This window comes from Triturus cristatus, chromosome 1_2 (assembly GCF_964204655.1).
Source record: "Triturus cristatus chromosome 1_2, aTriCri1.1, whole genome shotgun sequence".
Taxonomy (NCBI): Eukaryota; Metazoa; Chordata; class Amphibia; order Caudata; family Salamandridae; genus Triturus; species Triturus cristatus.
The window spans coordinates 908,566,028-908,581,559 of NC_140580.1; the positions used below are offsets into that span (position 1 = coordinate 908,566,028).

The following is a 15,532-nucleotide window of genomic DNA, read 5'->3' on the forward strand; positions in this document are numbered from 1 at the left end:
TGTTTCCCCTCTGCTGCATTTGCTTGTAGGTGTGAGGCTCCTGACTGCTGCCAGCCAGGAGACTCTAACAAACAAGCATTGGCATAGCCAATAGGTCTCGCCTTTGTGACCTTTTAGGTATTTAGCAAGAGCTATTGGCAATGCCAATGTGTTAAAGTTATGTTGTAGAAAAGTGTGGCTGCTGTCTAGCATATCGAAAAATTAAAATAAATAAAAACAATAAAAATGTGTTGGTTCCTCTGGTCCACTTCGTAAATGGAGAGCCTGACATTTTCCTTTTGGCTTTTGCTTATGTCACAGTTCACTAGTGTACATTCGTGTAAAAATTGGTGGTGCAACAGGGAAATGAAATATTGTCTGTTGAAGCACTCCATTACATTGGATTGTGGCTGTTCTTGCCCAACTCATCCAATTCTGCAGCCAGTGCACATATTTTTAGTTGCCCTCATTGTTTGTTTATTTAGTTAATTTATGTATTTTAAACTTATGAAACCTGGCATGACTTTTTCGGTGAACCCATGAAGCCTACTGCATCTACCATTGGCTTTACACCTTATCCAGGGCTACTGCAATTGTGTGACGGAAGAGGACCAAATTATGTGGCAGGGTTGCACAAATTATGCAGCAAGAAAAGGCAAATTATGCAGCATAACTCGGCACATTTTATCATAGTTTTACTTCAATATTTGTGCACCTGGCAATAGTGTCTGGGAATAGGGTGCACTTTATTAGTTACAATTTAACACCCAAATACAGCAATAAGTAACTTAAAAATTCCAGTCAAATCTAGCGAAAAGCATTCCGGTGCATGCGCAGGAATGCGAGTCGCTATAGTTTTTGTAACTTTTCATCCGTTTGAAACATAAAAATTTGTTTTTATTACAATCTGCAGATGATGGATGACGTGGCAAATGCGGCAAATACAAAATTATGCGAAGATCGCCATGGCAGCAGAATCGCATAATTCCAGTGGCCCTGACCTTACCCACTACCATCTTTTTCAAGGGCAGAGTTAAGGAGGAATAGCTGGGGAAGAGGGGAGAGAAAGGCCCTGATGTGAAAGAGGGGTGCAGAGAGGGAACACAGGGGAAATGAGGTAGGGAGAAAGAAGGAGTAGCACTGTCTGGGTGTCAGAGAGAGGGCTAGTAGACGGGCGAGGAGAGAGAACAGTACTCTCCCACTGTGACATGGAGAGCAGGAGCGTGGGGTAGTAGATGGGATGTTAGAGCGAGAGGGAGAATTTGAGAAAGGGATAATTAGTAATACAGAGACAAAAGAAACAAAAGGGTTAGACTAGATAGAATGAGCGGGTGAGAGGGAGAACAGTATAAAGTCGATGTGATAGAAAGAGGGAGAAAGGGGTAGCAGAGAGGCTGGAGAGAGAGAGACAATGAGAGAAAGAGTGAGAGGAGAGGGGTAGATGGGATGGGAGAGAGATGCATAGATGGTGGACGGCAGGAGCCGCGAGAGAACGACGACTGAGACTAAAAGGAGAGCACAAAGGAGGACAGAGAAAGAGGGGAGCGGAGAAAAAGAAAAGCTGACTGTTACTGTCAAAGGAAGGAAGGACAGACGGGCTAGCGGAGGGGGAGACAGAGGGCAGAGAGAAAGAGAAGACGGCAGTGAGTGAAGGCAGGGGGGGGTCTGACAGAGGGAGCCTGGCAGACGAGCTGGGAGAGAGGGTGAGAGGGACGGCAGGATGGGAGAGAGAGAGGGTGAGAGGGACGGCAGGATGGGAGAGAGAGGATGAGAGAGATGACAGGATGGGAGAGAGAGGGTGAGAGAGATGGCAGGGTGGAAGAGAGAGGGTGAGAGAGATAGCAGGATGGGAGAGAGAGGGTGAGAGACATGGCAGGATGGGAGATGGGGTGAGGGAGACGGCAGGATGGGAGATGGGGTGAGGGAGACGGCAGGATGGGAGAGGGTGTCAGACAGACAGCGAGGGAGTGGGAGGAGCCGCCGGCGGACAGGAGCGGGAGAAGCAGTGACGCTGTTACAGAGAGAGCGAGGGAAGGAGGGAGAGAGTGTCGGGAGGGAGGAACGCCCGCGATTACTGACACTTCAGGAGAGAGGGCGCATGAGGAGAGCAGAGAGTGACAATGTCAACAAAGGACGGGAGGGTATGAAGAAAGGAGATGCTTGCAGAGGTGACAGGGAGAAAAGAATAGAGAGACAGCCATTGGGGAAGGGCCAGAGACAGAGGGTACTGGGAGAGATAGGTGACATTGGCAGGGAGAAAGAGCCTTGACGGAAACACAGCTCAGCGACCGCTGCTCTATTTTAGGAAGAGTCTCGCACTGTCAAATAGACACAGGCTGCACGAGGCGCGTCTGTGATCGCTGAGCTGGTTTGCGAGATGTTTGTCGCGAGCAAATGTAGCGCCTTGATGGTTACCCTGAAATAACAACCATTGTTATTTTAAAGCAATTTCAAAGCAAAGCAAAGTAACGCGGCTCACTGAGAACATCAAAGCGGAGCAAAGCAAAGCAATTTCAAAGCAAAGCAAAGTAACGCGGCTCACTGAGAACATCAAAGCGGCCGCGAAAGTGATCGCGAGCAAGCGCGGCCAGCGATGCGCTTAATGAGCATGACGAGGAAAGCCATATGGCGCCTCTGCTCGTAAGCGCGCGCACATGCACTCAAGCTCTAGGCCGGCCATGGTAGCATTTTTTTAAGCCCTTACTAAAAGTCTCGCCAGTTCAGCGCATGCGCTGGGTCAGGCGAGACCTAAAAAGAGGCCTGATGACCCCTCAAATTCGGCCATTGTTATGGGTCCAACAGGAGTCAGAAATAAAAAAGCCCCATCCCATTCATGCTGCAGGTTGTTGCAGATAGAAAGCAGATAACGTGCTGGCGCTGCTGAAAGTGTCCTGGTGTTTGCAAATTACAGCAGGACGAATTTAGCATATTTTTCAGTGGGGCCCAACTTCTTGGCTGTGAAAAATGTGGGTGGACGCAGTGCACCCGTGTGTACCCCCGACTCGTGCCCTGCCAGTGGGCCAGCACACCATGCTAAGCACATATTTTTAGATTGTGTTTTAGGCCACGCCCTTAATTATATCGGCAACGCCCCTTTACGAGACCCCCCCTCCAGCTGTTTCATCCCACTTAAAGCCCTGAGTAAGGGCGAGCTACTTAAACTGGCGAGTGACGTTTCCAAATAACTTGGACTACAAACTCCTCAATGCACTTCCCCCGACTAGGTACAGACAGCCTCATGGGAAGCTTTTGTGTATCCCACCTGTAAAACAGAGTATGCATTTTCTTAATGTCAACATTACTTTGCATTTAAAGCCCAGAGGTGAAGGCTTCGGGCGATGCTAACTTATTGTTCTAACTCCAGGTATTACCCGAGACCCCGGGTGGTCACTGCGATTCCGTCCATGGCACTCGGTGTGACATTGTGAACGGTGCATTGTCTGCTTATTAGACTGTGACCAGCCATGGTTGTAGTATAAAGCTCAAATGTGCGTAATTCAGAAGATGAAAGACAAAACCCTTCCAGAGGTCATCTAATTTCCTTAAAATAGTACACCAGAGACCACGAGCAGTCCGAAGCAGCCGACGGGAAATCGCTTAGAGGCGATCACTCGGCATGAGGCTCTACAACTGCCAAATCTGAGTCGGAAGAGGCGCACGCGTAAGCAAGTCGAGTTTGGTTAGAGGGAAACGTGTTTAACATAACTATTACAACCACCGTTTCCCTAAAATACATAACAAGCAAACTGAATTCACTTGGCACATTAATCTTAGGGTTTACTAGTGACCAACTCGTAGTCATTCGTTTAATATGCTTCCAAGGATGAAGGGCTAAAACGGTCAGTTTCGGAACCATCTAGACAGATCTCAACAGGAGCAGATGCACGAATCCACTGGGGTGGGTTCCTGGCAGCGGTACCTGTGACGTACACTTATAGCAATCACGTACAGCCAGTAAGCGACCTTCCAGGTGGGCAAGAGCATTGAGGCGAAGGTGCTCTTCTTATTCAAGCTATGTGCACGTGCCGCTTCCCTGGAATGCGAGCGGGGCTCGAGGGCGGAAGGGTGTGTGGCTGCAGTAGTGCCACGCCCCTCAGAAGTCACGGCTGTGTAGAGGAGGCGGGCGCGCGACTCACCTGGAAGGCTATAAGAGCACCTGTGACCGGCAGCGGCAATGATTTGTTGCTCATCTGACCCGGCAGGATTGGGAGACTGAGGACCAAGCGACCATTCCTGGGACACGAGAGCGTGGCAGGTGCCGGCTCTGCATGTGATACTACAAGAATACCTACCACGGACAGGTAGGTGCACATTCACCCCACTTCTATGTTACTACAGTTCTATGGGCTGTTTGCACAGAGAATGGCAGGATGCATTGTGGTATATATAGTCTCGTAGGGTTTTAAGGGGGCCTGATCCCTTCGGCGCACATGCCAATATCTTGAACCTGTAAAGGGAGAGATTTTTTGAAAGTAAAATTGGGAGAATGTTTTGCCCCTTGACTTCTATGGAGGCAGAGGCAATTTTAAGCAGGAGACAGCTAAAATAAAGCAACTTGTTTAAAAAAATCTGAAGTCTACCTCCTGAATTGGGTCTGTTGGCGCGTATGCTGTTGGTCTCCGACCTAATGGTAAAAAAAAAAATCTCTTTTTCTGAAGAATAGATGTAAAAAATATTAATCCAAGTTACTGATTCGGTTCCTGTTTATATTTTACATGTTTATCTTGCGTTCCCTAAGAGTGTTAGATATTTCCAGGATGAAGTGTTTGTGTATTTTTTAATTTTGCACGTAACTCCTTGTAAAGTACATGATTTAAACCGAGTCGCCTCCGGTGTTTTTAAGGGCCACGATTGAGAGCTCTAGAGTTGCGGAGGAAGACAGTTCGAGTTGTTATCGGTGCTTGTCAGCGGGCCAAAAACGTGCTCCGAATATACATGATCAAATGGTCCTTGGCCTCTCTGCAGAGAGAACCGAGCACTACTAACAGATTGCAAGTGTGATAGTGTGCAAATGTGTGTGATGGAGGTACTCAGTTGTTAAAATGCTGACATGGGCAAATAAAGAAAATGCAGTTTGTACAGGTGAGTGGGTGCATTGTTTTTTTGGGGTGGGGGGTGAAAGAAGTCCACTCAGGAGACAGTGAAAAGCAGGTGCTGAAGAGCAAAGAGTTGAGGTGTAAGATGTGCAGAGGGATGAGATCTGTAGTGCAAGAGGGCGTGCATGTCTTATGCAGAGTGCACATAAGAGAAGTGACTGGGACACTTGAGACCGCTAGACATCCGCAGTCCTCACTAATGTTTCATTCAGTCGCTCAATGTCAGACTTGAAACATTTTCGATATTAACTGTTTACAGCATCATTGCTGTTAATCCTTTATCTTTAACGGCCAAGAACCATTGATGGAGCCAATAGCCCTGGCTGGTTTTAAGTGCATGTCAGTTGTTGAGATACGTAGGCATCAAGAGCTGTATGGCTGCAATAACAAAGCTCGGAGGGGAACCAAAATATCGTCGGTGGCACACTATGGGACAACAGACGTTTAGTTTAAATGTTTAAACTAAACCTTTACTTATACAGGCCACACCCCTTTTATAGAACCTCCACTTCTTTCATCTCACTAAACACCAGGAAGTGCTGGGGTTCATGCTTTGGCCCATGTGAAGTGAGTGGGAGCTCACCCAGCATGTGTTTTTGTTTTTCCCTTCCATTTGCTTCTTGGTATTTATTGTCCTGCACGGGTCATTTAAAAAGGTAAACTAGTCTGAACCTGTTCAAACCAGCATGGCACCTCTACCCCCGCCAAGACTGGTGCTGTGCCAACACGCAGCCCCTGAGATGCCTTTCGTGCTTGTTTACTTGAGCGATACCCTGCTTTTGCCCGAGATTTACCCCTCTCCTGCAGAAGGGCCTGGCTGGGTCAGTGCAGCCAAGCATGCGGTTGTTGTGTAAAAATGCAAATGTTCTGGCTCATGATACTCTGTAGTCCCGGTGTAATACTATGGTGATTGTAAGGTGCTTGTTGCAGAGATGTGTTCATTTAATAAAGCATGGGTCTGCAGCTTTTCATCCTTACCAGGTCGATAAATTGAGTAATATTGAGGCTTGTAGTAAAACCGAAAGCTATTGGTCACAGCAACAAAGTCCGTGTTTTCTTTGTCAAAACTGAGGTGTTCCATTTAAAGTGCAGCTGACCCACTGAAGTGCTGGCGCTGCTACGTTGAACGTATATATCCCCTTTTAAGTTGAGGCACTGTTCTATTGAAAGCGTGGAGCAACCTTTAGAAGTGGAGATAATATTCATACATAGCATGGCAATCTTTGTAAGTGCTGGTACTTCAATTGAACAGGGAAGTGACTCGCTGAGACGTGCCGGTACGGTCCCATTAGAAATGTAGCGAATCCACTGAAGTGCAGGGTCTGTTCCATTTAAAGTGCAGCAATGCTTGTAAGTGCAGGTGTTGTGCTCTGAACAGCAGAAGCCTTGCTGGAAGTGCTGATACTATCGTATTAACTATCTGGCAGCTCTGCTGAGAAGTGCTGGAACGTTTCCATTGAAATCCCGCAGTCCCAATACGTGGCTGTGCTGGAACGCCCTGCTCTAATTGCAGGCACTGCTCTAATAATAGCTGCTTTGCAGAGCGGAGTTTGGTCCTTCTCGTTTTTGGCAATTGAGAAACGCTTGCACTTTTCCCCTTCAAATATACCAGTCTATGAAGTGCTTTTGCTGTCCTTTCCAACACGCCGATTGAAACTGAACCCTTCAGTGGCAGGCCTGCTCAGCTGGTACAGTTGCAGTTACGCACGCAGCAGCTTGGCTGAAAAGTACCGGTGCTCTCCCATTGGACATCGAGTAACCCGAATACATGCTTGCACTGTCCAGGTACATGTACACCTGTCACCTAGGGATGCTCACAAATGCTGGAACTGCCCCATAGGAAACCGTGCAGCTCGGATACTGCCACCGTCCTCGCACATGTACAGCTGCACTGCCCAGAGGCACAGGAATTGGAATACATTCTTGCCCTGCGCTATCGCATGTACAGCTGCCCTGCTGAGATGTGCTGGCACTGCCCCATTGGAAGCAGAATAGTGATAATTGCTTGCACTGTCCTGGCAGTTGTATAGCTGCTCTGCTGATGTGCGCCTGGACGGCTCAATCAGAGCTCCTCTAATAAATATATACTCCATTTATCACATGTTAAACTGTCCTGCTCAGACATGCGCACATGTACAGCTTGCCTGCTGGGGGCTGGTAATGTCCCATTAAAAGTACAAGATTTCTAACAAATGCGTACACTTTCCTAGCATGGACAGCTGCCCTGCTGAGAGGTGCTGCCTGCCACTGTCCCTCTAGCAGGACAAGAAATCTACTAAATGCTTGCACCGTCCTAGCACGTGTACAGCCCCCCTGCTGAGCTGTGCTTCCACTGTCCCATCAGAGGCAGAAGACTGCCACTAATGGCTTGCACTGTCCTAGCACGCGCAGCTGCCCTGCTGTGAAGTGCTGGGACTAGACTTTGTACAGTGTCCAAACCGGAGCACGGCATCGGCCTGGCCCGCTTTCCATCGCCGGAACAAATGCAGCTGTTCATTGAGAGCCCGGCCCATTTGTATGAACACCCAATAATCTGCCTTGATAGTAAAACGGTGCCTATGTACTCCCAACACTGTTGGTGTTATTTATATTTGAGTAATGATTTATTTTTGGATTTATTTGAATCCAAACATTCATCGGTTCGTGGCGAGATTCTAAATGGGGACCTTCAGGCAATGGCGGATCTCTGCCGCAGGTTCATTAACCACCTGAGGTACCTTCTGGTTACTCTGAAGGCTTCTGTGCCAGCGTGTCCATGCGTATATTCCTGATGGTTGCGGTGCCAATGCTGGTTCATGTCTTTAGGGGATTGCTTGGAGAGCAGTGCATGACGGACAAGGATCATGTGAAATGTTTTGAGCGCTGCCAACTCGCATACCAACATTTTCCAACAAAATCTTGCAGGTGCAAATGGTCCCAAGGCGGGGTGATTGGTTACCTCGTATTTTGCCTTTGCCGCAGTGGCGCCTTTGGGAGGGGTGGGTGCAGATATGCCCGTACCCCATTTCTATTTGTCCTAATCCACCCCACAAACGCCACCACAGCTGCTCATCAGAATGCGACGCAGGGAAAAACGGACACTGTACCTTGGAGTACCTAGTATGTTCAACCACATTTCATTGCGAAGCACTGTTTGCTTAAAACATTTAAAGCGGATTTTGTAAGTATGTGACTGTCTAAAAATACATACGTGTGCAGACATGCATGCATTTATTCCATCCGGTTAAGCAAGCTTGTGCCTGTGTCTGTGTATGTGTATATAAATCGATAGCTCTTTTGTAGGTGGTCGCTCTAGTTTGATCTGACTGTAGCCCAATATGTGCGCCCCCGCCTTAAAATTCCCTACCAGAGACGCCACTGTTGCAGCATAGGTCTGAATTTCTTGGAGGTACAGTGCGGTACCGGCCTCTAATAGCATCTCGGCCTCTAATAGCATCTCGGTCAGGCCCCGGCACTGCTGCTGTTGGTGAAGACACGCAGCCCACACTGTAATTACTTTTAAGGAGTTAGCATTTTTCTGAAAGCAGAACTTTTATAGTCGCGTGTTGCCTTTTGTATGTAGGGCTAAGGGCATCTCCCTTGGGTGGTGACGTCACGTGTGGTCCTTGGTCCCTGAGCAAAAATCAAAGCACTTATTATGTAAACACTTTAAAAAATCCGATTATCCCCGCTGGAGTGTCGCTTTTTGCAACGCCTGGGCTCTCTAGGCAGGACTGAGTTGAGATGTGGTGTCTTCAGGAATGACTTCTTGCTCTGCACCACATAGGGAGTCCACCCGTACATGGCGTCTTCGTGGGCAGTGTGGGTCCAGTTTGCCATCTAACTGACCTTGGCCCCAGTTTACCGGCCTTCTAGAGGCACCGCCCTGTCTGTTGGCCAGACTACACAGCGATCAGAAATAATTTGCATCCTTTTTTTAGTGAAATGTTTAAAATTGTATCATTTCCCTTCACGTTCCCCACCACTTGCCGCTTTGACAAGTCTACACTTTAATGAGGCCACATCAGTGCTGCTCCAATACAGCTCACCTGTGCAGGTGTAAACGGAGACCTGGGCACTTCCTTTTCAGACTGAAATAACCCAACCACCAGGAAGTTCTCGAGTAGAAATTCACCTCGTGTGATTTCCCTGGAAATAAATGCCTGCCTCTACTAGTAAGCATGACACTGCATCCTGATAGACCACTGGCCCTTAGGTAAGCGGAAACCCGCTGGTGAATAGGAGTCCCGCACGCTAGTAGCGTGGTATGAGTAATCACAATGGTGTGCAGCATATTGTAATCTGGTTAGCACATGCACCTGTGTAGAAGTGGTTCATGTGGCCTCACACAGTACCAAAGACTTCTCTGTGGCTCATTTACAGTTTCTTGGCAACATACACCGTGCCAATGTCAGTCCTGCATATAAATTACAAAATAGTATTAAATTATACATCCGCTAAAACTGCAGGAAAAATTACTAAAGTTGGAGTAAACACAAAGGGAAAATAAGGAATCACAAAACGAGGTAAAACACCTAAATAAAGCCCTTTAAGTCTGTTCTAAACTGTAATTGAAAACGTGTGAAGAGGAGCGAAACAAACTGGTCAACTCAAAAGTACTACGAGAGTCGCTAACACCAATCCTGAAAGCAAACATTGGCCATTTCTTAATTTCGAACGTATTAAATGTAAAGGGTTCGAAAGCTAAAGCCCTCCGATATTCATTTAATAATGGTCTTGTATGATGTGGCGTTCCAAGTCTAGCCCTTGATGCGTATGTCTCCACCTATCCTACGCTGGGGCACAACTTCAGCGTCCTAACTCATCGCTCCTCCTGAGAGGCTGAAGCCCCTGCTAAGGCCGCCATCTTCTCTGGAAACACAGGCCGGATGGAGTGCATCGCCCGGGAGTTCGTGAGCCGGGCCTGGCCTACCAATGCCGGATTTTTATTGTTGGTTTGACTAATTAATAAAACGCATTCCAGCGAGTCTCTAAAAAGTCCTAAAACCGGTTCTGCAGCTCGCTGCGCGCAGAGGCGACAAACTGATGCGGACGCGCTTCATTAATATTGGTGCATGGGTGTACGTGTCTCGAGCTGTGCGCGCGTGACGAGGGTGTGCCCGGGCGCCGGCTCCTAGGAGTATTTGACTACGTGCCGTCGGCTGCACGCACGCGCTCGATTTCATGTCTCAGACCCTATTCATACATGCCAACATTTTAGAAGAGGAGAGTATGTGATTTTCAAAAATTAACCGGGAGACTATTTCTCACATGGATTTATTTTGAGGCCCGAATCGGGTCTATTGTCAGGTATGGGACTACTAGCAACTGTGCAGCTGTAGGATGGATATTAGAAATGCAAATATCTTTTTTTTCCCCTTGCCCGTCAAGAGCGTGGATAGCCTATGGCAGGCAGAGTGTGACAAGAAGCCGGTTACTAGCAGTGCACACTGACTCACACAAGACAAGTAAGTCCCTGTTGCCAGAAGCCTGCGGAGGAATCTGTTTTTGGATTTAGCAATCCAAGGCGGGAGACTAGCCTTGAAATCAGCCTCCTGTTCTAATCGGGAGGGTTGGAACGTATGGTTGTTACCCCCGCCAGGTTGATAATTATTGCAAAGCACTGGCATCGGTGCAATACCCCTTCCCTCTAACCGCCCATCTACAATCACATTGGTGACCATGTCTAAAACGACCCATTCGCCGTGAAATTAAATGACTGCATTTTCTGAAATTCGGGGTCTGATGCTTCTGAGTAAAGTTGCTTGAAGGCACGTAGGTAACTTTATTAGGGTTATAGCGTCACATAACTAAGGATCCACTCAAAGGTCTGCGTTCCTCTTTTCATATATTTTGCTTACTGCACAAGTGCATTGTGGGAACATTTTAAAAAAATGCAAACGGGGGCCCCCATGACTGAAACAGTTTGGGATGATCCAATTGATTCAGACCTCAGGGTGTTTCCGTACTCCAGTCTTCCTCCACAGGTTTGCAAATTTACCCAGTCTGTCGATCCAGCTTGCGTAATGTGGGATAGTTGTGGCTACTGGCCTATAATCCTCAAAATATAGGAAAACTATGATGTAACCAGTGACCCATTGCTATTAAGGTTTTGTATAGTGTCTAAAGGGGCCAATTCCTTGGCCTTTTGGGGTGCAATGTAAAGGCAGTCATTGGTAAGTTGTGGGTTTTTACAACAGTGGGGGCTCTCTGGGGACCTTTCCTAATTGTTGATTTAGGGATGGTTAAGATTGTTCTCTCAGCTTCTAATATCAGTCCTAATTTATCTTTTCAGAACAGCCATGGATTCCTCGGTGAGCGTGTGGCACACGCAGGCGGTGGACTTGACACAGCTTCCAGCTGAGGATGTGGAGCGCGGAGAGTCCATGCTAGAGTGCTCAATCTGCTTCGGCTCCTATGACAACATCTTCAAAACTCCCAAGAGCCTGCAGTGTTCCCATACAGTCTGCCTGGAGTGTGTGGCACGACTGGTTGCCTCCCAAGCTGCGGACAAGTCTGCTACTCAGGTGCCATGTCCGTTCTGCCGGCAGCCAACGCCTATCCCAGAGCTGGGGGCCCCAGCCTTGCGGACCAGCCAGGAGACCCTGTCCATCCTGCCTGCCCATCTGCAGCATGAGGAGCCTGTCTGGATCGAAGGCACCAAACTCTGCTATAAGCGGCCATCAATCTCTGATTCCGACAGCCCAGAAACATGCATCTGTGTGGACATTGGCATGACCAAGGCGGTCTCGGCAGTGCCTCCGGCTGAACCCCGCACTGGGATACGGGCCTGCTGCCGCTGCAGTGACTGGAAACGCATCCTCCTAATAGCCCTGATGCTGCTGATTCTCTTCTGCATTCTGCTTTGGCCAGTCCAATGCGTACTGAAGACTGGGAACTTGCGCTGTTCGTCACCTGTTGCACCCACCTCTAATCCACTCAACTCCATGTATGTGTCTTACACCAATGGTCACTAAAGGTTCACCTGAGATTCTGCATCATTAATCTCCATTGTGGCCAACAGCTACTGCTGTGCAACTGTACGCAACACTACAGCACGAACTGGGCGAACAAACGGGCTACTGGATCATGACATTCTGTAGGTGCCAAGAGCCGATCTGAAAGTTCCACATCACAGCAACCAACAGCCTCCAGAAATCCCTAAATTGTGATGGCCCACAACCAGAAGCTGTGCAAACGGGGATTTTACAAGGACTTGGTGAGAATAAATGGCCCTACACTATGCAATTTGTCGATTTTGAGAGCATGTATGAGAATAAAGGGCCACTGACCTTGCATAAAGGCAATGCATCAAATCTAGACACCCTGCATCCACTGTGAATGCAGAATTTGCTACATTGTGCCAACCAACTTGTGAGAAGTAAACCCCCCTATAATATGAAATCCATGAACTCCTCTTCAAAAGCCCTCTCAACCACCAAAGAGTAGAGCTGTCAGTCCTTTGAAGCTCCTCACTGCTACTTACTTCAGAACCGCAGTATTCTGCTGCCTATTGCAGAGCTAATGGGCAGAACACTTGACTTTTCGTTGGCAAGGCATGCCAAAAAGAGCCTGGAATTTGGCAGTACTACGTCAAAATGGACAAGTACGGTTTGTTTCCTGGTACCCTGAGTTGCTTTAAGGGTCTGTCCTACTACCTGTCACTGACTAGTTCCTATGTGGGAAGGTCCCACATAGGATCCTGCCACAATCTGGTATCCCTTCTCTGGTTCTCTGGACTTTGTCCTTGTGAATTGAAGGCCAGCCCAATGCTGCCAGACGCTGGTAAACTTGGAACATTGGAAAGGGCTAGGATTCTTGTTGGGGGAGGAATTGTGGGGCTCCAGTGAAATGTATTACACAAGTCACTTGTGGTAGCACACTCAATCGATGTTTGTGATGCCAGTGATGGGACTCAGTGTTGTGTTTATGGTACAGTAGGTTTATGGTTCCCACTGAGACCTCCGTGAAAAGTATGTTTATCAGTGAAATGGTGATGAATGAAGTGACCAATCTCATTGGTTCCCCCCAGACCATCTTGGAAGTAGAGCCTTCTCTCAATGTTGATTGTAGTAAAGGTTCCGCTATCCTTGGTGGTTTAGAAGAGGCAAAACTAGTTTACATAAGGGTGCTTCACCTTCTACTTGAGGAACTCTGTAATTATGTTCAATGGTCCCATGTACATGCCCTATAAAGGGTAGGCCTTGAAGGGTAGTTCCTCCTAAGATGGAGGTTTAATGTCACGACATAGCATGGGCGAACAGAGCTATAGTCGAGCCCCCACAAATATTTAAAATGAGATGGGGGTAACTATTGCACTTTATTTTAAAGGGGACTCCATTCCCCAATATGTTTTTTATAAATGCCAATGTTTGGAAAAGCACTGTCCTTTCCTCGTCTTCCTTTGGAGGCTTTGAAGAGCGAGCTTAAGCTTGCATCGCTTCCCACTTCCAAAAGGGACAACTGAAACGCACAAAAGGACTGAATCTTCAAGTTAAGCTTCAAATCCATTCTACCTCAATTTTTTTTAAATCCTGCATCTTATAAAAGTGTTTTAGCTAACAAAAGTCCACTTAATGCTTTGTTTATGCTTTATAATGAAGTATTTCAAATATTTTAATCTGATCCTACCATAAAATTGAAGGATACACATTGCATACTTGTTTTCCTCGATCCTTTACTTTCTAGCCTTGGCTGCAAGTTGTGCACCAACCCAAAGAACTTCCCTTTTCCCACCTTCAATTATGTGTTTTGTATTTTTTAAAGATGACTACAAACCAAAGTCTAATCTAGCATAAGTATGCTCTCCAGTGATGAACCTTTCATGAGAACGTTTAACTGCTCTGAACATGGGAGTGTACAATAAGACATGGGTAAGCGGACAAACATTCATGACCTACTGCTAAAAGCAATAGTGAACATTTATGCACTTATGTATTTTTTGTTAAACTTTCTTGAACAGGGTTTTCATTTTTGTTTACACTGACCAATTTTGAATTGTAATTTACCTATCCAACTTGTGAAATTGAAAAGTATTGGGAGCCTGTCAAACGATTGTGTAAGTCCAAGAGTTGGAACTGGAGAAATTTGAATTTGCCCAAATGAAAGATTTGGTAGCTTAATATTTTAGTGGGTCAACGAGTTCTAAATGTTTTACCAGCCGTGTTAGTTCAAGCAATCTGGAAACCCTTTCTATGTAGACCCAAAGAAAAAGCAATAGATGCACGCTCCTAGAAAACAATGTCAACTGATCTGACTCCTGATGCTGCATGAGTGGGGGGGGCGGGAGGGGGGGGTGTCCTTGTGGGGGATGGGAAGATACTGATCAACGAGCAAGACACTCAAGCTGGACAACAAAGACAATGCTGCATTGATATTGTGTATAAATTATTGTATTCAATATAAATGTTTTTATACTTTTTAAACTGTACACCTTGGTTTCTGTGTCGTTTGTTGTCTTGGTTTCTTGGGTGGTGCTTGATGCTGCTTAAAGCTGCAGCGAAGTTCTGAAGACTGATGTTGGAAAGGGGACTGGAGAGATGGAAAAGTTGGATAGCTGAGGGAATTGGGAACACTTGGAATGGGCTACTGTCCAGAAAAAAGCTTCAATCCCACTGGATGGAGCAATATGGCCAGGTATTGCCGAGTCTGCGCCCCTAAACACCCCGATTCCCATAACCCTCAGACTCCCCTCCCCCCCCGGTGCAGACTCCCTCCCCCAAAGCACAGATCGCTCACAACTACCACCAGATATTATTTTTCAATTTCCGTGGATGGCTGACCTTAACAGGCTCCAATACATAGCCATTCCGAACGCTAAACTAGTAAAATACATTCTCTGTATATCCTGCTCTGTATATCCTGCATTGAGCCTATGTGTAAGATATTGACTGGTCCAACTACGTGCGGGGACAATTCAATCCGGACTAACAGAAGTTGAAGTAAGAACCAATTCCTGTCTGGGACTCTTGACAATTTTTTCCACAGGTCAAAAGCAGAAGGCCCCTTACAACAGACTCCCTCACAGCGTCCGAAGTACCAGCTGAACCCCCAATCGAACATGCATTGGATAATACTACAGCAATAGGATTTACCAGACATTCCTCTAGCAACCAAGGCATAAAATATCAGAGGGCGGAAAGGGGGATCGGTCAAGGTCCGGAGAAGGGGACAGGAATAGCAGCGAGACTAGAATTGCTGCAGCAACCCTGGCTGTTAGCAGCCATGTGTAAGAGCAACCTGAAGATGGATCTGATTGCTTAGACCTTCCCCCCCCCCCCCCCCCCCAAGCCGCTGTCCCATAAGTGGTAGTCTTGTCAAATGTCCCTTCCCTCCATACTAATGACAAGCAGAGTGGATCGCATGTTTGAATAAGTCTTTAAATTGGTTAGGCGTTAGAACCGGTTTAACCAACCATCTATTGAATGACTTTAAGATGGTAAGGAGTCAAGTGGGTTGGGAGAGGGAATAAAACCCTG

The 15,532-nt window shown here is 47.1% G+C and overlaps 1 protein-coding gene across 1 annotated transcript; it reads left to right on the forward strand.

Moving 5' to 3' along the window:
- The first annotated feature begins 4,143 nt into the window (after positions 1-4,143).
- On the forward strand, positions 4,144-14,484 carry LOC146868298 (RING finger protein 223-like). Its single transcript, XM_085609645.1, has 2 exons — positions 4,144-4,280; positions 11,350-14,484. The coding sequence occupies exon 2, from the start codon at positions 11,357-11,359 to the stop codon at positions 12,029-12,031; it is 675 nt and encodes a 224-aa protein (XP_085465771.1). The 5' UTR covers positions 4,144-4,280; positions 11,350-11,356; the 3' UTR covers positions 12,032-14,484.
- The last annotated feature ends 1,048 nt before the right edge of the window (positions 14,485-15,532 follow it).